We start from the raw sequence: 23,158 nt of genomic DNA, 5'->3' as shown, positions 1-23,158 counted from the left end.
ACCATCTACAGAATGCACTGCACTTACTCACCAAGGCTATTCCAACAGCACCTCCCAAACCCACAACCTCTAACACCAAGAAAGGCAAGGACTCCAGGACTATAGGGTGGGGGTGTTGCACTACTGATCAGGGAGAATGTCACAGTGGCACTCATCAGGACTCATCCAATGAGGCAATATGGGCAAGAATAAGAAAGGTGCAGTCACTGGGGTTGGACCATAGGCCTCCCAATGGCCAGAAGGAGACAGAGGAATAGATGTGTCACAGATTATGGAGAGATGTAAAAGCAACAGGGTAGTTGTATTGGGTGACTGTAATTTCCTAAATATTGGCTGGGATTCCCTTAGTGCCAGAGACTTCAATGGAGCAGAATTTGTTGGGTGCATCCAGGAGGGTTTCTTGACCCAGTGTGTTGATAGTCCAACCGGGGAAGGAGACACACCAGACCTTGTATTGGGAAATGAGGCCGGGCAGGTGATTGGAGTTTCAGCGAGGCAGCATTTTGGTAACAAGGATCATAACGCTCTAGGTTTTCAGATGTTATGGATCAGGATAAGACTGGATCTCGGGGGAAAGTGCTAAATTGGGGAAAGGCTAATTACAACAGTTTTAGGCAGGAGCTGGGAGAGTAGATTGGGAGCAGCTGTTATCCAGTACATCCACATCCGACATGTGGGAGTCGCTTAAAGGCCAGCTGGTCAGAATTCAGGACCGACATGTTCCTATGAGGAAGAAAGACAAAAAACAAATTACTGGAGGAACTCAGCAGGTCGAGCAGCATCTGTGGAGGGAAATGCACAGTCGACATATCAGGTTGAGACCCTGCATCTGGTCTGTATCTCCAGGAAGGAACACAAGGATGGCAAGGTTCAGGAACCTTGGATGACGAGAGATGTTGCAAATTTAGTCAAAAAGGGAAAGGAAGTGCCATTCCGTTGTTTATCTACTTGCCGCTGTCTTTGTTATGGTATTTATTATTACTGTGTATACTGTTTAGTCTGTGAGCTTCACGTGAGCAAAGAATTTCGTTGCGCCCTGGTGCATATGATAATAAACTAATTTGAATCTGAATCTCGCCTCAACCTATCAGAGAAATTCCCTTTGTTCCACCCATCCTCCCACCTCCTACTCTCCAATGAAAACAGCCCCAACCTGCTCAACCTCTTGCCATAACTCAGCCCCTCAAGTCCTGGTGACATCCTCGTAAACCACCAGGCTCAAGGACGGCTTCTATCCCACTGTTATAAGACTATTGAAGGGTCCCCTAATATGATAAGATGGACTCTTCGATGTACATGTGACTAATAAAAGATACCTTACTAGCTGATCTTACAATAAGATGGACTCTTGACCTCACAATCTACCTCGTTATGGCCTTGCACCTTATTGTCTACCTGCACTGGACTTTATCTGTAACTGTAACACTTTATTCTGTGTTATGTTATTGTTTTCCCTTGTACTACCTCAATGAACTGATGTGATGAAATGATCTGTATGGATGGCATGCAAAACAAAGTTTTTCACCGTACCTCAGTACATGTGACAGTAATAAACCAATTTACCAATTTAAATCTCCTCTGCACTCTTTCCAGCTTAAAAGCAGGGTGACCAAAACCGAACACAATATTCCAAATGAAGCTATGTGCCTGTGATGCCTCTGCAAGTAATTTTTGCAATGCATTTGACAATGAACTCGATTTTGACTTTGATGACCTGGTTTACTCCACTGCAACCACTGGTGGTGATCGGCAGTTAGAAACTGCAGAGAGTTATGGACACAGCCCAGCGCATCACGGACACCAGCCTCCCCCTCCTTGGACTCTGTCTTTACCTCTCGCTGTCTTGGTGAAGCAGCCGGCATAATCAAAGACCCCACCCACCCGGGACATCCTCTCTTCTCTCCTCTTCCATCGGGTAGAAGATACAGGAGCCTGAGGGCACGTACCACCAGACTTAAGGACAGCTTCTACCCCACGGTGATAAGACTATTGAATGGTTCCTTTACACAATGAGATGGACTCTGACCTCATGATCTACCTTGTTGTGACCTTGCACCTTATTGCACTGCACTTTCTCTGTAGCTGTGACACTTTACTCTGTACTGTTATTGTTTTTACCTGTACTACCTCAATGCACTCTGTACTAACTCAATGTAACTGCACTGTGTAATGAATTGACCTGTACGATCGGTATGCAAGACAAGTTTTTTCACTGTACCTCGGTACAAGTGACAATAATAAACCAATACCAATACTGCACCGCTCAGGTGGCTCGGCTCAACAGCGCAGTTTCTCTCCTCTGCTCCCCCTGCCGGTGACTCGCAGTTGATGCAGCTCTTCACTTGCTGACGACGTGGATTCGCTCCACAGCGCCACCGCCGGTGACTCGCGGTTAATGCCGTCATCCACTTTGCCGATGACGTGGATTCGCTCCGCTGCGCCACCGCTGGTGACGAGGACTTACTGCACCGCTCAGGTGACTCCGGCCCGACGGCGCTCCCCCTCTCCCCCTGCCGGTGACTCGGGGGCACTGCAGCACCTGCCCGGACTGACGCGTCGACAAGTGCGGAGCGGGTCCGGAAACGAGCGTCAGGACTTCCGGCTGATGATGAGGCGGCACTGAGCATGTGTGGGGGTCTGCCATAAATCAGTGTAAGTGGTGAATAATTAAAGTAAATGGTGAAATAGGGCGAACCTGTGATCTGTGCGTGTGTGTGAGCACCTCTGACCGGCTGTCAGACCAAGGCAGGAGAAATTACCTTGGAATAGGGAAATGGTTGGGGCATCAAACTGTCCAAAGGTCACAGAAACCCCAGAACCTGTGGGGAACACAGTCAGTGAGGGGCTGAGAGGAATTAGCATTTGATATTTTAAAAAAATTGGAAAAGTTAATGGGAGAAAGGTGATAAATCCCCATTTTTATGTATTTCCGCTCTCCTGCTGGATCTGAGTGTCACTGGTGTGACCAGTGATTATTGCCCATCCCTGGTTGGGGAGGTGGGGGTGAGCCACCTTCTTGCCCCGCTGCAGTCCTTCTGGTGCTCCCACAGTGCGGTTGGTATTGGTATTGGTTTTGGTTTATTATTGTCACTTGTACAGTGAAAAACTTGTCTTGCAAACCGATGGTACAGGTCAATTCATTACACAGTGCAGTTACATTGAGTTAGTACAGAGTGCATTGAGGTAGTACAGGTAAAAACAATAACAGTACAGAGTAAAGTGTCACAGCTACAGAGAAAGTGCAGTGCAATAAGGTGCAAGGTCACAACAAGGTAGATCATGAGGTCATAATCCATCTCACCGTATAAGAGAACTGTTCAGTAGTCTTATCACCGTGGGGTAGAAGCTGTCCTTGAGTCCGGCGGTACGTGCCCTCAGGCTCCTGTATCTTCTACCCGATGGAAGAGGAGAGAAGAGAGAATGTTCCCGGGTGGGTGGGGGTCTTTCCAGGACTTGGACAGTTGGACCAGCGGTGATGAGGACTGGCGATGTATCTTCCGAGTCAGGATGGTGCTGTGCAGCTTGGAGTAGAACCTGCAGGCGATGGTGTTCCCACGTTCCTGCTGCCTGTGTTCTTCTTGGTGAGAGAGCTGGTGGATTTGGAAAGTGTTGTCAGAGTCGCCTGGACGAGTAACTGCTGTGCATTTTGTAACTGGTGCCCACTGCAGCCACTATGCACTGGTGATGGAGGCAATGATTGTTTAGGCTGGTGGATGAGGTGCTTTGTAGTGAATGGTCTCATGCTTTTTGAGAGATGTTGCCTCTGCACTCATCCAGGCAAGTAGTGAGTGTTCTGTCAAGCACCTAATTTGTGCCTTGTAGATGGTGGAAAGGCCTTGAGGTGTCCGGAGGTGAATCACTTACCACAGAACACCTAAGCCCTGAACTGCTGTGATTGCCATGGTAGTTATGTGGCTGGTCCAGTTGAGTTTCTGGTCAATGTTAACTCACCAGGGTATTGATCATGGAGGGACTCAGCAACGTAAGTCAAGGATAGGTAGTTAAATCCTCTCTCGTTGGAGATGGTCATTGCCAGGCACTCTTGCTTGCCACAAATCACTAATCAAACATTGTCCAGGTCTTTCTGCATGCAGGCATCACCTGCTTCATTTGCTGAGGAGTTTGCAAATGGAAATGGTCACAGTGCAATCATCAGTGAACATCCACACCTCCGACACCATGATGGAAGAAAGATCAGTAAAACAGCTGGTTGGGCTCAGGCCACTGCCCTGAGGAACTGCTGCTTTTCCCTAGGGCTAGGATAATATCCATTGACAACCCTTTTGTGTGAGGTACAATTTCAACCATTGATTGGTCATTGACTTCTGTTGTATTAGGGCATTGTGATGCTGGACTGTCTGGACTTCAGTTCTTTTGTCCGTTTTAGACCAAGGCTGTGATGTGGTCTGGATCCAGATCATCCTGGCAAAACCCAAACTGGGCACCGGTGAGTCGGTTATTAGTAAGTGCCATTTGACACCTTCCATTACTTTGATGATTGAAAGCAAACTTAGTTAGAGGAGGTTAGCCAGATTGGATTTGTCCTGCTCCTTGTGAACGGAACACACTTGTGAAATTTCCAACATTGTTGGGTAGATGCCAGTTTTCTAACTGTGCAGGAATTGCTTGAATAGAGGCACAGCTCATTCTGGATCATGGATCTTCAGTACCGTGGTCAGCATGTTGGCTGGGTTCTTGATGCACTTCAACAAGACTATCATCTAAATGGAGAAAGTTTGAAGATGAGTGAAGTACAGAGGGATCCAGGTATAACTATGCACAAATTGCAAAAAAGTTAGCAGGCAGATGCAGCAAGTGATTAGGAAGCCAAATGTCATATTGACCTTTATTGCAAGGGGGCTGGAGTTTAGCAATAGGAAAGTATTGTTCCAATTGTACAGCAAACTGGTGAAGCTGCACCTGGGATACTGTGCACAGTTTTATTTAAGAAAGGATATACAGGCATTGGAGAGAGTTTGAGGGACATTGGCCAAATTAATTCCTGGGAGGAGAGGGTTGTCCTGTTACCAGCAGCTAAATAAATTAGATCAATATTCTTTGGAGTTTAGAAGAGTGAGAACCTTATTGAAACATTTAAGATCCTAAGGGAGCATGACATAGTAGATGTCAAGATTTTCCACTAGTGAACAACGGGACACAGTTACAATATACAGGGTGGTCATTTAAAACTGGAACTTCTCACAGAGGGGGGTGAATCTCTGGAATTCTTGACCCCAGGGGTGGCGGAGGCTGTATCATTGGAGGTATTTAAAGAGGAGGCAGATAAATTTTGGGAAGATCAGAGAATTAAAGGGCTATGGGAACTGGCACAGAAGTGGAGTTGAGGCTTGGGATAGATCAGTCACGATCATATCAAAAGGTGGGATGGGCTTAAGAGGCCAACTCCTGCTATTACCTCGTATTCTTACCGTGCGGAGAGAATGGGATTGGCTGGAGTCTGGCTTCAGTGATGATGGGATGCTCAGGAGAAAGTCGAGATGGGTCACCTGTTTGCAACTTCTGCCTGAACATGATTGCAAATGTTTCAGCCTTTCCTTGAACACTCCCAGCATCAGTGAGCTGCAAATGTTCTTAGAGCAGCCTCCTCCCATTGGCTGTGAATTGTCTGCCACCATTCACAACTACATCTGGCAGGACTGCAGAGCTTTGATCTGGTCGGTTGGTTGTGAGATCACCAGCTCTGTCTCTTGCTTGTTGTTTCTGTTACTTAGCATGCACATGGTCCTGTATTGCAACTCCACTTGACTGGCTCCTCGTTATTCCCCAGAAAGCCCTTCTGCACTCCTTATAGGACCAAGTAACTCCCTGGCTTGGCAGTGAAGATAGAATGAGGAGTATGCTGAGCCACAATGGCATTTGTTGGGATGTACATCTCTGCTGCTGTTGATTATCAACAGCGCCTTGTAGATGCCCAGATCTGAGCTTCTAGATCTGTTCTGAGCCTATCCCATTTAGCATTTGTGTAATGCCACACAACACAATAGAAAGTGCCCTTGGTACGATGAATGGACTTGTCTCCACAAGGACTATGTGGTGGTCACTTCTACCAAAGCCTTCATGGGCAGATACATTTGCCATAGGTAGAGTCCATAAAACCATAGAACAATACAGCACAATACAGGCCCTTCGGCCCACCATGTTGTGCTGACCTTTAAACCACACCTAAGACTATCTAACCCCTTCCTCCCACATATCCCCCTATTTTACATTCCTCCATATGCTTATCTAACAATTTCTTGAACTTGACCAATGTACCTGCCTCCACCACCACCCCAGGCAGCACATTCCATGCACCAATCACGCTCTGGGTGAAAAACCTCCCTCTGATATCTCCCTTGAACTTCCCACCCATTACTTTAAAGCCACGCCCTCTTGTATTGAGCATTGGCGCCCTGGGAAAGAGGCGCTGGCTGTCCACTCTATCTATTCCTCATAATATTTTGTACACCTCTATTCATTGGAGAGAAGGATGAGGGGAGACATGATAAAGCCCTAGCTCCCTTAGTCCCTCCTCATAATCCATACTCTCCAATCCAGGCAACATCCTGGTAAATCTCCTCTGCACCCTTTCCAATGCTTCCCTTGCTCCCTTAAGCTCCCTTGCTTTGGTTCAATCATCCTCCGCCATTAATCTGATCTGGCAGCCACGTCCATCAGATTCCACCAGTTCAGTCTGTGGTGGTGCTACCAAGCCATCGCTGGTGACAGACCTTGCTGCCCCCCCCCCCCCCCCCCCCCCCCCCCCCCCCCCCACCAACAATCAGAGTACATTCTGTGCCTTATTACTTTAAGTGCTTCCAAGTTTTATTTAACACAGAGGGGCAGTGATTCATCAGCTGAGGGAGGATGGGGAGTGGCAATCAGGAGGAGGTTTGCTTGCCCATGGTTGATCCAATGCCATGAGACCTGGAGTCGATGATGAGGACTATAAGGTAACTCCTTTCTGCACACTGCCACCACTTCTGGTGGGTCCATCCTGCTGCTCGGACAAGACGTACCCAGGGATTGCGATGGAGGAGTCTGGCGCATTGTCGGTAAAGTCTAATCGTGTGAGTGTGAGTGTGAGTGTCAGGCTTTTGCTTGATTAGTCTCTGGGACTTCTCTCCCACTGTAGCCAGAGGCACCATGTAGTTGTGAGGAGGACTTTGCAATGAGGACTGCGCTGGGAGTAAATTGGCCATGCTCGAATTTGGTGCCCAGGTTAATGTAATTGGTATTGGTTTATTGTTGTCACATGTACTGAGATACAGTGAAGAGCTTTGATCTGTGCACTGAATTCCAGTGGTCTGTCCGGTTTTACTCCTTCTACGTTTAAATGTAGAACTGAATGGCTTACTAGGCCACCTGAGACGGCATTTAAGAGTCAACCACCTAACTGGATGGGTCTGGAGTCACATAAAGGCTGGAGGAAATAAGGATGGCAGATCTCGTCCCCCTGAAGGACATTAGTAAACCAGATGAGTTCTTATGACAATCCAGTACTTTTTTTCTTGTAGTCATAGTCACCAAGTCTAGTTGGTGTTTTGTCTCCAAATTCCAGGTTATTAACCAAATTTAATTTCAGCAGCTGCCGTGGTGGGATTTAGATGCGAGTCTCTGGATCATTTGTCCAGGTAGCACCTGGTGACCTTCATATTTTTCATCTCCTGACGATATGGACAGAGGCCATTTGGCCCATTGAGTTGATGCTGGCTCTCAGAGCAATCCCATCAGTCCCATTCCCACACTTATTTTTCTCTCACATCAACTCCCCCCATTCTCCTACCAGCCACCTACCCAAGGGGTAATTTACGGTGACTGGTAAACCTATCAACCAACACGTATTTGGGATGTGGGAGGAAACTGGAGCACCCGGAGGAAATCCACGCAGTCACAGGGAGAACGTGCAAACTCCGCATGGACAGCGCCCGAAGTCAGGATTGAACCTGGGTCACTGGAGCCCGACTTGCTGCACCTTTGTGCTGTCCAGGGTTTGATAGCTGTGGAGAGTGTGGGTACATAGGCTATCAGCTTACAAAATTCCATAGGTCCTAGAATGGTTCCCACAGATTGGAAGGGTATAAATGTAACTCCGCTATTTAATAAACGAGGAAGAGATGAACAGAAGAGATCCACAGGATGTGGCCTGGAATGGAAGGTTTTAGTTACATGGAAAGATTGGAGAGGCTGGGATCGTTCTCACTGGACAGCACGAGGTTGAGAGGTGACCTTATGGAGGTTTATAAAACGGGACATAGGGTAATAGTCACAATCTTTTTCCAACGGTAGAGGAGTCTAAAACTAGAGGGCATAGGTTTAAGGTGAGAGTGGAATTATTTAAAGATCTGAGGGGTAAGTTTTTGGGTAAGTTGGTGGGTATATGGAACAAGCTACCAGAGGAGGTGGTATAGGCAGGTACAATGACAATGTATTAAAAGCATTTGGACACAAAAGGGATAGATGGATGTGGGCCAAACGCAGGGATGTGGGACTCGTGTAGGTGGGCATCTTGGTCGACATGGATGAGTTGTGCCAGAGGGCCAGTTTATGTGCTGTATCTCTCTCTATATCTCTCTATGATGTTGCAATCTTCCAAAAAATTTCTGTTCCCTCTAGTGTGGTTCCCACCAATTGTAACCTCTCTTTCCTTAAAAGAGAGGTTAAAGTTGGTGGGAACCACACTAGAATCGGGTAACTTCAGATCCATTAGCCTGACATCAGTCGAGGGAAAATGCTGAAATCTATTATGAAGAAAGTGGTAACAGGGCACAGAAAATAGTAATGGGGCAGAGTCGACCTGGACTGATGGGGGGTGCATGGGGGAATCATTGAATGTGGTGCACTGGGGATTTCAGAAGGCCTTCAATCACGTTCTACATGAGAGGTTATAAGCAAAGTTAGAGCTTGTAATTGTGGGTGATATTGTGGCTTGAATTGAGGATTGTTTAACAGGCAGCAGAGGAATAAACAGTTCATGATCAGGTTGGGAGGCTGTGACTAAAGCAGGATCCCAGTTGTTAATAATCTCTGTCAATAATTTGGAGAGGGAACCAAGTACAAAGCTAGGCAGCGGTATAGGTTGTGGGGACGGTGCAGAGAGGGATCAGGGGGATATTGCCAGCTCAGTGAATGGGCAGATGGAATATACTGCAGAGAAGTGCAAGGTGCTCCACTTTGGTAGAAAAACAGAAATACGGAGCACTTTTTAAATCTTGGGAGGTTGAAAGATGTTGGCAAGCAGAAGGAAGAATAGGCCATTTCATCTGTTGTTCCTGCTCTGTTGGTGTTCAGAGGGAACGAGGTGTCCTTGTGCATGAATCACTTAAGGTTAACGTGAGTACGAGGCTATTGTTGCAAGAAGATTTGAGTACAAGAGTAAAGATGCCCTACTGGTGAGCCCTCACTTGGAATATTGTGTACGTGTCTGGTCTCCCTACCTAAGGAAGTTTATACCTGCAATAGAACAACAGCAACAAGGGTTCACCTGATTGATTCTTGGGATGGTTATGTTCTCCTGAGGAGAGAGAAAACAGTCTGGCCCTCTACTCTCTTGAATTTAGAAGAATGAGAGGTGACATTGAAACATACAAAATTCATACAGAGCTTGACAAGGTAAATGAAAAGATGATTGACCGGGTAGAACCAGGGCTCACACTCTCAGAATAAGGGATTGGCCATTTAAGACGGGGATAAGGATAAACCTGTTCACCCTGAGGGTAGTTAATTTTGTAATTCTCTTACCCAAGTATGCTTCAGTCAAATTAATTCAAAACAGAGCTGGAGAGATATTTGAATATTCAGGAAATCAAGGAAATTGGGTCAGTGCAAGAAAGTATTGCCGAGGTAAAAGATTAATTCTTAAATTCCGGAGCGAGACTGACAGGCCAAGTCGCCTATTCTTGTTTTTACTTCATATGCTATGTTTATGTGTGTATTTGTTACCAAGTAAAAACTGGTGAATGTCAGTAAGTGTGTGTGAGAATGAATTGCAGTTAGTTACCATGAGTTGCAGGATAATGTCTGACACGAGGGTAATGTTCTGACTTAGGGCATGACGGTTTTAATTAGCAAACATCCAGAGACTGAGGATTGTTGGGTGCAGATGTTTTCTGGATGTGGTAGCTGGACTGGGCACAGTGGGACTCTGAAAGAGTTTGGTGTTTCCAGCAGCACTTGGACCCTGTGAGCTGTTAATCTAGGGGCGGGCTGGAAACGGCTTGTGGTTCAGTTTTCAAGCAGAAATCAGAAAGGATTAATTTTAAAACTGGGAACAAGGCAGTTCTATTTAGTGCCGTGATAAAGTGGGATTAGTGTTACTATCCTCTAATTTAACTGCACTACAAGTGAGCCTGGTGTTCCTGTCCAGGACCCGGTGCTAAGGCACACAGACGTACAACATCGGGCAGGAGCCAGCCGTCTCTCCGAGCTGTGTGCAGACTGTCAGCGAGAGTGCTTGACCCATCATTCACTGCTCTGAGTTGTGCTCTCTCCTCAGGAGTCCCACAAGAATGGACGGATCATATCTGGTGGTGGTTGGCAGTTTCTTCATTTTCCAGGTGCTGTTTCACGTGATTACTCCACGCCTCTCCGCTCTGCTCAGCTGGGGCTACAGCAGCTTATCTCTGGCACAGAAAACTGAATGGCACTCCAGGTACTTGATCTCTGCACTCTGGTAAGCAGTGAAAAGGTCCTGATAGATTATCAGTGGTCCACCTTCGCTGCCCTGATCATGTTAGTCTTTATTTTTAGTCTCTGCAGCCAACTGAGGGAGCAGTTGCTACCACCAGCCTTCAGACCAACTCCCACAATCTGCAACTGTTACTGCACTTGAGGTGTATTTGTCTCCATGTGACTCCAGCATCTGGATGTTGTTTCAGTTCTGCCTTGCTTAACCCCAATTATTAACCATGTTAGGGTGTCAGCCTCTGACACTACCCCATCTACAAGGAGGACTGAAAGATTATGGCTAGAATCTCCACCATTTCCACTTTTCCTTCCCTCAGTAACGTGCAATATATCCCATAGGACCTGACTGACTTTTCTTCTTTGATTTACGAGGATGATTCCCGGAATGCAAGGGCTTACATACGAGGAGCATTTGTCGGCTCTTGGACCGTGTTCATTAGAGTACAGAAGAATGAGAGGGGACCTCAATAGAAACATTTCGAATGTTGAAAGGATCGGACAGAGTAGATGCGGCGATGTTGTTTCCCCTGGTGGGTGAGTCCAGGACAAGAGGGCACAGTTTTAAAATAAGAGGGTACCCATGTAAAACAGAGATGAGAAGAAATTTCTTTAGCCAGAGGGTCGTGGATTTATGGAATTCATTGCCACATACAGCTGTGGAGGCCTGATCATTTGGGCTGTTTAAGGAAGAGATTGATAGGTATCTAATTAATCAGGGTATCAAGGGATATGGGAAAAGGCAAGGAATTGGGCCTAGATGGGAGAATAGTTTAGCTCATGGTGAAGTGGCAGAGCAGACTCGATGGGCCGAATGGCCTACTTCCACTCCTTTGTCTTGTGAGGCCTGTCATCCTTTAACTACACCCTCTATCTCCCATCCAATATTGCTGTGGCCTTGATGTATCCTCTCTTATCTAGAGGATCCTCATTCATACCCTCAGTCGTCTGCCTTAGCCTCTACAAAGGAGGTCTCCCCTCCAGTCAGGTCAAGCATGTGTTAGGTGCAGAAGAAAGATCCATCTTCCCTGCTGCATCTACATCACAGGTTAGTCACAAAGCTTCCTGTGATCAAATAATAACTGTTCCACTGCACGACCACCACTCGACTTGCCACCGCATTCTAATCATAGAGTCAGAGTGCACTGAAACAGGCCCTTCGGCCCACTGAGTCCCTGCTAATCATCAAGCATCCATTTACACTCATTTTATTTTTTTCTTAGAACCATAGAACAGTACAGCACAATACAGGCCCTTCGGCCCACCATGTTGTGCCGACCTTCTAACCACTCCTAAGACTATTCTCCCCACATACCTATCAACTGGGTCCTGACCTGAAACGTCGACCGCCTGCTTTTCTCCACGGATGCTGCCTGGCCTGCTGAGTTCCTCCAGCATCACCATGTTTTTCATCTCAATTCCAGCATCTGCAGTCCTTTGTTTCCCCAGTTTCTACCACTCACCTACACACTAGGGGCAACTTACAGTGGCCAATCAACCTCCCAACCCATACGTCTTTGGAATGTGGAGGAGCTCCATGCAGTCACGGAGAATGTGCAAACTCCACACAGACAGCAACGCAGGTCAGGATTAAACCCAAGTTGCTGGAACTGTGGAGCAACAGCTCTGCCAGCTGTAACACTGTGCTGCCCGAACATTTGATTCAGTGAGTTGATAGCCAAATCCTGATGTGCTATATTAATGCTGCTTTATACGGTGATCTTGCTCCCTTGTTGAGCAGTGATCCCTTTGGTGAATCTCCTGGAGCAACCACTCAGCAGAAGATTGTAGAGGGCATGATTGTATGCACAAGTTGGATACAAATGTAGATTCCTGGGGTGAATGTATATTGCAGGTTCTAATTACAGATGTTTAACCAGTGGCATTTAACTGTATGATTGAGTAGAATACTATTAGCAACTAGCAGGATAAAGGTGTGCATTTACAAGTATTAAAAGTCCACACCCAAGTAGAACAGATACTGGTCAATGCAGCCGAGTAGCTCCATTATCTATGTGCAGAAGCGAATAGTGGTTCATGATACTGAGACACAGTTGCCTTAGTCACAGAATCATTGCCCTCTAACTGAAAAACCCACCAGCAGTAAGAGTCTGAGAGAACGGGCACCTTCAGCATACACATGTCCAGTCTAACCCAGGATCTCCTGGAATTGAGCAAATCACGTCTTACACCACACCATTATTGTTGCCTGGACTCAATTCTTGCTGTTCCTCTGCAGATGTGTTTCCACGATTCACGCTCTTGTAGTTGGAGGCCTGGCTTTGTACATCCTTTGGTTCGATGACAACGTCAACAGAGACCGCATCTGGTAAGAACCTGAAAGTCAGAGCATGGACCTTTAAGTAAAATCTGCAGATGCAAAGTGTGGGACCCCATTGAAACAGAACCCTCAGCAAGCACCAGTGTTAGGCAGCAGGTGTAAAGGTGGCAGAAGCAAGGCTTCAGACAGCAGTAAGGTGCACCAACCATAGCTGGGTATGAAACAGCAGGATTCCCTGGCTCAAGATGGTAAAATGTGGAGAAAACATTGGGTCCCCAGCCCAGGCTGTGCTGGGTGATGCTGCTGGCTGTTTGCCCCCTCATTGTCTCCATCTACATTGACACGTTCAGTATCCTTCCCTTCATTTCACCTCCGATTTCCCCTCTTAATGAAGGATTTCCCTCTTCCTCATCCTCTGCATTTTGAGGCCTTGTGGCCAGTTTCGTCTGCTGTCAACGGGAACAATCTGTCAGTCAACGTTTAACCCTTTGTGTATATTTTTTCTTGTGTTAGCCTTATCCCTTCATACATTTGATTATCAAAAATATATCTATATCAGACTTAAAATTAACAGAGACCCAAGAGACTGCAGGTGCTGGAAATTTTAATCAACACACAAAGGAGCTGGAGGAACCCAGCGGGTCGGGCAGCATCTATGGAGGGAAATGGACCCGAAACGTCACCAGTCCATTTCCCTCCATAGATGCTGCCTGACCCGCTGAGTTCCTCCAGCTCCTTTGTGTGTTGATTAAAATTAACAGGCTAAGCCAGAGCTGCCATTTTGGGAAAGAGTTCCAAACATCTGTTGTGTCTAACCAATCCTGAAACAGCCAAAAGTAGTTTTTCTCCAATCACTCTCGGTTACCAGTTGGTATTTCAGCCGTGCCAGGTGACTCCAAGGATAGATTTTAAACCAATCCCAGGACAACGATCTAACAATCGAAGCTATTGAGGTCCCACGTATCTTAGTTCTTCCTTCACTTCCCAGTGACCAGACCTCAGTGATTCACAGTTCTCCCTCTCCTCCTCAGTGACTCAGGGGTGTCAGTGTGATTCAGGGTTCTCCCTCTGCTCCCCCGTGCTCTGATTCAGTGCGATTCAAATCTCACGCTCCAATTCCCAACAGCTCTGGTTTCTGGGTCATGGTGATTAACTGCTCTACCTTGGCTTCAGCGTTAGTCCTTGGTATAAGGGACATATAGTTGGCCTCATTTCAAGTTCCTGGTTGCTATTCAGTGAATCCTGATGCAAATAGTGTGTGTGAGTATCTCCTCTGAACTTCGTCCAGATGTTGTGCTCTTAATGACATGCTTGGTAGAACACTGTACATCTGAGGATCATGCCCTCATTTGCTAAATCCCAGATGCTGCTGGCATCTCACAAGAAATTAATAATTTCCCCTAACCCACTATCTTCCCTCATATGGATCAACGTCTCCTGGAATCTGACCTCATATGCAAGGTTTGGGCAAAGTTCCTAGTCTGCGGATTTTTACTTAATCAGCCTTGGATTGCACGGCATCCTAGCTGCCTGCCAAGAAAGTTGGTCTTATGATTGTGGATTATCTCTTAGTGTTTTACATGATTATTACAGCAACTAGCTACACAGTTCACACATTTTCTGCAGGTGAGATGTTAATCTTCTGTTCCTTCAAATGGATGCCAGCAATTCACAGAGCAGGGGTGTTTAACCTGCAGCACTAATTACTTAATTCATTCCCACTTCTTTTCCAGGAAAGCCTACCTTGAAGAAGTTCTGATCTCTCAGGCAGGATTTCAGATTGTTTCACTTTAACTTGTTCACCTTCATTGCTTTCCGTCTTCTCGTGTTTGATCAAGTCTATCAAAATGTGCTTTCCTGGGCAATTATCGCTTTCCTCCAGCTTTATTCCTTCCTGTTTTGGAATCACACCCGACTATCACTATTCCTGTGAGATTCAGGGTTTTCTCAAGCTGTTGCTCTCATCCTCACTGCACTCTATAACTGGCTCCACATTTAGTCGTCTTCACCAGTATCCAAGCATTTACTTGATGAGGAGTTTGTGTCCCGAAGATTGGCCCCGTTAATCTTTCCTGTGAACTGTGTCAGTTGCTGATGTGTGATTCCCACTGACAATGGGTAACAAGCACCGGAGCCTTTGAAAACTGAAGCTTTTGCTCTTATGTTTTACAGGGGGGATCCCAGGCTAGTCAAGGTTAACATAGCAATCGCTTCAGGCTACTTGATCAATGGTGAGCATTGCACACACTCCCAGTCTTTAGATGAACGACTTCCATACTTGAATATCTTTTGAGTTTTCATTTCATACCTTTTACTCCAGCTTTTGGGGTAGGTATACATGGGTTAGGCACAGGGTGAAGTTCCCTCTTCGCCATCCCATCAAACACTTCCAGGGCAGGCACAGCACAGGTTAGACACAGTACAGTTCTCTCTACACTCTTCCATCAAAGACCCCCAGGACAGGGATAGCACAAGTTAGAAGCAGAATAAAGCTCCCTCTACACTGTCCCATCAAACATTCCCAAGGCAGAGGCGGTACAGGTTAGATACATAGTACAATTCACTCTAGCTGTCCCATCAAACACTGCCAAAGCAGGTACAACAAAGGTTAGATGCAGAATAAAGCTTTCTCTAAACTGTCCCATTAAATACACCCAGGGCAGATATGGCAATGGGTCAGAAAGTTTGTGGGCCATCAGGCCGTCTCTCTGTGCCAACTCCTACCCCTCTTGTGAGCTTACATCTGTGCCAGGGTGTCCCTGTAGAGGGCTGGAAGCCTTCCAGGACTAGTGGGCACTTCAGGAGCTGAAGTGTATCCTGGACAGTGAGGTTAACATTTTAATTTAGATTTAGTTGATGTTTAAATCAAGTTATTTTAAATAAGCAAAAAAGTACACAAAATGGGGACCTGAGAGAGAGGCCAAAATGAAAACAGATTAGATACAGAGTAATGCTCCTGCCACACTGTCCCATCAAACATTCCCAAGGCTCAGGCAGCATGGGTTAAACCCTGAATAAGGCACTCTCCCTTCTGTTCCGTCAGGGGTTCCCAGGTGGGAGGCATTATGAATTAGATTGTGTAAAGCCGTCTCTACACTGTCCCATCAAACGTACCTGGGCTAGCTGTAGGCAGATGTTAAATGACTTACTTATCCTGTCATGTCTCTACACTTGAATATTGGCCAATGCATAATCAGAGATTATCCAAAATCTATTTTCCCTAACGCAGCTGCGGTCTTTAACTAGCCTTGCTTACGTGGGTTGCTGGCCTTGCACATACTTCATCCTCCTTCCGATCATCCACGGCTTCCCACTTCATAGTCCCACTCTGCTTTCACGTCTGCCGCTGGTTGTTGGCTTCGAGCTCATCAAAATCCTGCTCTGATTGGTTTCTGGCTTTGCCCACTGCACAACTCCTGCTGTCATTGGTCGCTGGCTTTGCCCACTGCACAACTCCTGCTGTCATTGGTCGCTGGCTTTGCCCACTGCACAACTCCTGCTCTCATTGGTCGCTGGCTTTGCCCACTGCACAACTCCTGCTCTCATTGGTCGCTGGCTTTGCCCACTTCATATTCTTGCTCTCATTGGCTGGCGGCTTTGCCCATTTCAGAATCTTCTCTCATTGGTTGGTGCCTTTGCGCATTTCACAGCCTTGCTGTCATTGGTTGCTGCCTTTGCCCACTTCATTCTCTTGCTCTTATTGGCTGTTGGCTTTGTGCACTTGACACTCTTATTCTCATTGGTCAATGGCTTTGCCCACTTCACACACTTTCTTACATTTGTCGCTGGCTTTGCCTGGCTTACACTCTCAATCTTATTGCAGATTTAGTGCTTCTCCTGTGGCACTGGAAGACATTAGGAGACAGGTATTTCATCAGCCACCACTTGGCAGCGCTCTATGCCTACCAGTACGTGCTGGTAAGTCAGGAGGCGAGCAGCTTTCCTCATCGATCTTTGGTGGGTGCAGGAATAATCCCGATAGTCTGTTCCCATTCTTGCCCTGGATCACTTTTATCACCTCGGTTCTCCTTCACAGGCTCGTGGTCTCCTACCTTACTTTGCTAATTTCCGATTGATTGCAGAACTCTCCACACCCTTTGTAAACCAGCGGTAAGTTGTCTTTCAGTTTTGGACTTTTTTTGTATCTGACCCTGTCTCGCGGGTAACGGGGCATAACCCAAGGTTACAGGAGCTCGTGGGGGCACAGTTTCAGAGGCGCCGAGCTGTGCCTTTCCTTTTCTGATTGAAACTTCAATTAAAAATAATGGCCATCTCATTTGCCCTGTTTGGTGTTATGCTGTTCAGCAGAAGCTCCAGCTCACACAAAGTAGAATGTGAATCGCCGTCTCTGTAGGCTCTACACACCACTTATAGCTCACACATGTATCACAGCTCCTTTAATCTAGTTAAGCAGCCAAGGTCTATGGGGTTGGTGATGGTGAGGGGATCCTTAATATATCTGGAGTTGGGAGGAGAAACCGTTGCAGCATATTCTGTCTGGCAGTTATCCAGGGATGGGTCAGCGCAGAACCAGGTGAGGGATGTTCTATTCTGCCGGGTAATAATGGATGATGCAGCCAACCACGTAAAAAGCAGCAATCAAGTCCAAGGGTGAGCAGAGATAGTGCTTCCTGGTCATAGACCATCCACGATGAAGATTCCTGTGCACTTGCCATTGCCCCTGGTGGTGGATGGGGTGGAGGCACTGCCCCTGGTTGTTGAGGAAGTGACTGGCACTCTGTGGATGGTGGGATGGGGACCTACACTGCCCCTGGTGGTAGGAGGAGTGTGCCAACGAATGCATTGTGTTTCACTGCAGATGGTTCTTTGAGGTTCTGGGCTTCCCCCGAAGCACCAGGCTGGTGCTGCTGAACGGCATGGCCATGTCCGTCAGCTTCTTCCTTGTACGCATCGCTGTGATTCCGTCCTACTACCAGCAAGTGGCTTCCAGCTTCGGCACAGCCGCCTTCCACCGTCTCGGGCTCGGGCCGCAGTGTGCTTGGATCATATCGAGCGTTGCTCTGGATATTCTCAACACAATCTGGATGTACAAAATTGCCAGAGGCTGTTGGAAGATTCTCTCCACATCCCATAAGCATCGAAAAACCGAACTCAGTAAGAGTTTCTAGGCACACAGCCTGGTTTAATGGACAAGACTGACCTGCTTACACATTAATCATTAAAATTAATCAGTGGCAAATCAGCACTGTTGAAAAATTAGTTCAGAAATCTCAACCATAATAGTAAATCCAGCAAAGCTGTAAATGTTGGTATTCCCAAACATAGACACAGGGGAGATTAGAGATGGCATTGATTCTATGATTACTCCCAGATTTTCATTCTATATTCCTCGGAAATTCACCTCGGTTTTCTGTCTTATCTGCAACTGAGCCTTGAGCATGAGAAGTGCCTCAGTACCAGCGGGCCCAGTGCTATAGGCCCTGCCCCCTATCGCTGTCCCTGGCTCAGCACTCCAGGCCCTGTGTGCCCAGCTCTTGCACTCCAGGACCCAACTCCAGTGCTGGCCCGGTCAGTGGACTGATACATCTGCAGCCCAGAAAATGCTGCACTGTGCAACTGCCTTATCCACCTGTCTTGTACTGTGTTGGCTGAGCTCTGCTCCAGAACAGGATCTGGAGTCAGATTTTATCTGAATGATTTGTATCACAATTTAGCGCAATAACCCCTGTTCTCCACCACCTATCTCCCCCCACCACCACCCCCACCCACCACACCTCACCTCACCTTTTTGTAGATCAACTCACCTATCCCTGTACACCAAACATGTGGACTTTCAGACAGACCATTCAACATCCTAGTGTAATTCCTCTCCTTCCCATTCTCCAGACCTTCTATTCCTGTTTCAAGCACTATCTGAGGTTCACGAGGATTTTGTTTTCCTCATTGCAACAGAGAGAGACTTAGTTTCTGGCCTTTTAATGGTGAATGATGTCAGGGGACCTCATTCCCCTAACCGCCAATCCACATGCAACTGACCTCTTGAGCCATGAGTGCACACTGGTTGTGTCACCCCACTGACCAACATCGCCCTATTAACAGCTTTTGCAGATTTTCCAATGTCAGCTTAGTTGGTAAAATGTAAGGGATTTACTGGGTCACTCACACAGTCAGAAGAGTATATATTGGTTTACGTACTCACATAATTATCTCCTGCTGATGTAAAATAATTTTATCGGACATGGGCTAGTAATTTGTACATAATGTCCATTGAATTTCATTGAATTTTCAAGCAAGTATCTAGCATGGTACGTAAGGGAATGCCTATAAATGTTATTTTATATATATGGACTTCTGGAAGGCATCAAACAAGGCTTGACACAAGAAACTGTTTGCAAGTGCATGAAATTGGATAGGAATGAAAGGTACAAGTAGGGTCTATGGGACGTGACTCAGGGACCAGAAGGGATGTGTGCTGTGGCTCCAGTACAAGGAATGAACACCAGGTTAGGAGGCACACAGGAAAGGAACAGAAAGTTGCAAAGAACATTGTTCAAGTAACTGATTGGGCGAAACAGTGTCGGATGAAGTTCAGTTTGGGGAAGTGTGAGACAGTCTGGTCCAGACCTGGGGTGGATCAGAGTAATTTTTCATTAGTGAAAGCAAGGAACTGAGAGAGATTTAGGGGTTCAAGTTCAGAAATCACTGAAAGCTACTGGATAGGAACAGAGAATAATTTAAACACTAAAGGAATGTTGGCCTTTAACTCCAGAGGGCTGGGATACAAAGGACAGAAGTTATTCTGCAGCTTTGTGAAGTTTTGGTTAGTGTGTGTGGAACAACTATATTCAGTTCTCGGCACCGCACATCAGCAAGGAAATGTCCTCTCTCTCTATAAATAATCCCCCACTCCTTCAAAGCACTTTTATCGACCTCCTCACCTTCAACACAAACACCCTCGGGTGTACTGGTGCACCTTCCTCCCTTCTCCAAGTCCTTTGAATCTGTCGTTCAGCTCTCCGATCGGAGCTCCTGGCGATTCCTTTGGATTCGTCCTTTACAAGTAACCAGCATCATATGTGACTGGAACCAGGGAATGTTGGGAAAGGGGAAGAAGTGGCTTTGTAATGGGCAAACAAATCCCCCTGCCAAAGCCAAATTTCACCCTCCTGTGTCTTACCTTCCTTGCTTCATGTTGAAGACTGCCTCCCTCGCCCTGTTTTGTACACTTTCCTTGTTGACAACTGAATCAGTTGTCAGATGTCTTCTTAAGTTCAGCACTTCTTCAACAATCTCATTCCTCTCAGAACAATCTAGAAGCTGCCCCACAATGATCCCTGATGAAGTTCCCAAACATCACCTGTACTACTTCCCTACACCATCTCCCTATATCTTTGTCACTGCATTACTTGTCCAACGTGCAGTCTTAACCAAGAGCCTGCGTTCTCTGGCACTCTGTTGGAAGGATCAAAAGCCATTCAGAGTCCCCTACCAATCCCCAGCTCACCTCACCCTCCCACACAAACCAACCAGCCCCTGGATCAACCAGGTTTTTCCCAATCTCAATGCTGAAAGTTTCAGATGTCCCACCCCCGGTACAGAGAGTGCTATCATTCACCCTCTGCCCTTTTACAATGAAATCCTTCCTTTGTGCCTCATCACTTGCAGCTAACCAGGAAGCTTTCCTCCAACTTCAGCTCGTTGTCCACAACCTCGCTGTTGTCGAGTTATGCTGCAGGATAAGTTCTATTGTCAGCCTTGCCTTCAAGCAGGGAGTTTTGCCAATGCAGAACCAATAGTCACCTTTAGGCCAACATCAGCCAAGCACGTTGACAGGTTTGCCCCTTTACATTTGTGTAATATTACTTTGTGCAAATTGGCTGCTATGTGACTACACTAAACAGTAATTAATAGTCTGCAAAGCACTTTGGGACATCCTGGAGATACCATATATAAGCCTTAAGCCATGCTGTGGTTTCCAACTGCAGGCACAAGCTATTTTTTACATGCTCGAAAGACCAGCGGCACTGAGCAAGCAGTTGATCAAAGGATGAGTGTCACGGGTGTGGCTCTGTGCTCGCACCTTAACACTGCGCCCAGAACAGGTGCTACTTCTGCAGCAGGTGTCACTGGCAATTATCAGGGAGGGACAGACACATTACCTGGCAATAGAGAAACAAAGGACTGCAGATGCTGGAATCCAGATGAAAAACACGATGATGCTGGAGGAACTCAGCAGGCCAGGCAGCATCCGTGGAGAAAAGCAGGCGGTCAACGTTTCGGGTCAGGACCCTTCTTCAGGACTGAAGATAGGAAAAGGGGAAGCCCAATATGTAGTGGGGGGGGGGGAGCAGAGCAGTGATAGATGGACAAAAGAGGGGAGGCAGGGTGGGCACAAGGTGGTGATAGATGCAGGTAAGAGACAGTGATAGGTGCGGGGGAGGAGGGGAGAGCAGATCTGGGGGATGGGTCAAAGGCAAGGAGGGAAAAGGGGGTAGAATAAAGAGAGAGAGGCTGGGAAAGGGAAGAAAAGAAGAGGCGCGGTTGGGGGGGACGGGGGCAAATGACAACGTTCACCCCGTTAGGCTGCAAGGTTCCAAGACGGAAAACGAGGTGCTGTTCCTCCAGTTTACGCTTGGAATTCTCCTGGCAGTGGAGGAGGCCGAGGACTGACATTATCTGTGATAGTGTGGGAGGGGGAGTTGAAGTGACTGGCAACGCGGAGATGCAGATCGCGGTTACGGACAGAGCGCAGGGGTTCTGTGAAATGATCACCTAGTCTGCGAATGTTCCCATTACCTGGGAATGTTGTGTTTCCCACTGCTGCACTGGCCAAGGTTGCCGTTCACCCAAGGGCTTTCAGCTGCCGTACAGACTGAGTCGCCGCTGGTGACCACTGACCTTTACAGTGGAACCTTCTCCCGCTTTCACCCAGCCTTAGTCGCATTTGATTTGTTCTCTGGACCATACTTGGTTCATTTATTAAAAGCTTTGTAGATCATTATCTCAAAAATTCCTCTTCAACAAAGTAAACAGCTCACTCCTTTTTTATTCTTGACCTTTGAAGTGACGCAGTATGTTTCCTTGAGTTAAGTGATAAACATCAGCCCATCAAGCACCTGGAATCTGCTTTTCCCTTGCATTCTGTCCTGCATGTGCCTTGTTGCTGTAGCTAATTCACCACAGGCAGGTGGTTGGAATTTGTGGTAGCGCCCCATTGTAAGGCTGGCTTCACTCTTCCTGAAGTGGCTCTCGTCATTCAATTGACACTGAGTGAGCTGGATTAAAACTATACTTGGTATAGGTAGAAGATTCTATTTTGAGGAGTTAGGGCTTTCAAAAAGACAATGGAAATTCACACGAGGGCAACGGGGATCTAATCGCATTTCACACATTCTGTGACTACGTGGGTTTCCTCCAGCTGCTCTAGTTTCCTCTCACGTCTCAAAGACATGTGGGTGAGAGGTAGAGTCTGGGGAGAGTTGATGGGAATGTGGGGAGAATAGGTCACAGGGAAGCGGTTTGCTGTGACGAGCTGGTGTAGGCGATGGCCGAAATTCTGTCATGAGAAAACATAGACAAGGTATGGTTTATTAGATTGCCGTACGGAGAGCAATGGGCTGAGTGGCCATCCACACCTTAATGATTCTATGATTACTGCAAGATTCCAGATGTTCCTGCCTCCAGTGTGAAAGGATCTGTACATTTGAAAGGATTTGTACACTGATAATCAACCTGGAGCCAAAGTCATTGTTATATAAAATGTTATGGATTATGAGTCACACAGACAGGAAGTACTGTAACCTACTGACTTTTGTACTGATATTCTGTGACTTGATTGAATAAATTTATTTGAAATCGGCATCCCGTTAAGCCTGTTGCTGTTTTAGAAACATTGGGATGGATCGGCGAACAATTCCTGAGGCTCAGGAAGGGCCGCCTTGTTTCTCAGGAATGTACACGTATAGGATGAACAGATTGGGTCATGTCCCACCGTCATGCAGACCTGTGGCAGAGGGTAGCTGGAATGGGCGCTGTGGTCTGAAGCAGCTAATTGAGCTCGGGCAATGATGCAGACATGCCAGGATCCAAATGGATATAAACAAGCTACTCTTCTGAATAGTTTTCACCAATTTGTCACATTGGGGCTGGAAGGTTAGCAAATGACATGAAGCACTTACAGCTGAAAGGAATTATAAACAGAAGCGGAATTTCTCCCGCTTTAGGAAGCATGTC

The 23,158-nt window shown here is 46.8% G+C and overlaps 1 protein-coding gene across 12 annotated transcripts; it reads left to right on the top strand.

Annotated features, from left to right (window-relative positions):
- Positions 1–2,486: 2,486 nt before the first annotated feature.
- On the top strand, positions 2,487–21,723 carry LOC127584960 (TLC domain-containing protein 4-B-like). Of its 12 annotated transcripts, none has more exons than XM_052042026.1 (9): positions 2,487–2,652; positions 4,388–4,447; positions 10,496–10,651; positions 11,059–11,220; positions 12,923–13,012; positions 15,137–15,195; positions 16,788–16,921; positions 17,001–17,074; positions 17,784–21,723. In XM_052042026.1, the coding sequence occupies exons 3-9, from the start codon at positions 10,509–10,511 to the stop codon at positions 18,091–18,093; spliced, it is 972 nt and encodes a 323-aa protein (XP_051897986.1). In that variant the 5' UTR covers positions 2,487–2,652; positions 4,388–4,447; positions 10,496–10,508; the 3' UTR covers positions 18,094–21,723. The 12 variants fall into 12 exon arrangements, with proteins under 12 accessions (XP_051897986.1, XP_051897987.1, XP_051897988.1 ...); XM_052042027.1 differs by having other exon boundaries at positions 4,388–4,462; XM_052042028.1 differs by having other exon boundaries at positions 4,338–4,447; positions 10,557–10,651.
- The last annotated feature ends 1,435 nt before the right edge of the window (positions 21,724–23,158 follow it).

This window comes from Pristis pectinata, chromosome 31 (assembly GCF_009764475.1).
Source record: "Pristis pectinata isolate sPriPec2 chromosome 31, sPriPec2.1.pri, whole genome shotgun sequence".
In the NCBI taxonomy this organism is placed as follows: Eukaryota; Metazoa; Chordata; class Chondrichthyes; order Rhinopristiformes; family Pristidae; genus Pristis; species Pristis pectinata.
The sequence above is the reverse complement of the archived record's forward strand: the minus strand, read 5'-3'. Positions and strand labels throughout refer to the sequence as shown.

Excerpts from the sequence above, each read along its gene's own strand:
- LOC127584960 (XM_052042021.1), top strand. The coding sequence starts at position 4,400 with ATGTGGTCTGGATCCAGATCATCCTGGCAAAACCCAAACTGGGCACCG. Across the intron at positions 11,221-12,922 it reads GATGTTGTTTCCCCTGGTGG|ATGTGTTTCCACGATTCACG; the intron begins GTGAGTCCAGGA and ends GTTCCTCTGCAG. Across the intron at positions 13,013-15,136 it reads GTCAACAGAGACCGCATCTG|GGGGGATCCCAGGCTAGTCA; the intron begins GTAAGAACCTGA and ends TATGTTTTACAG.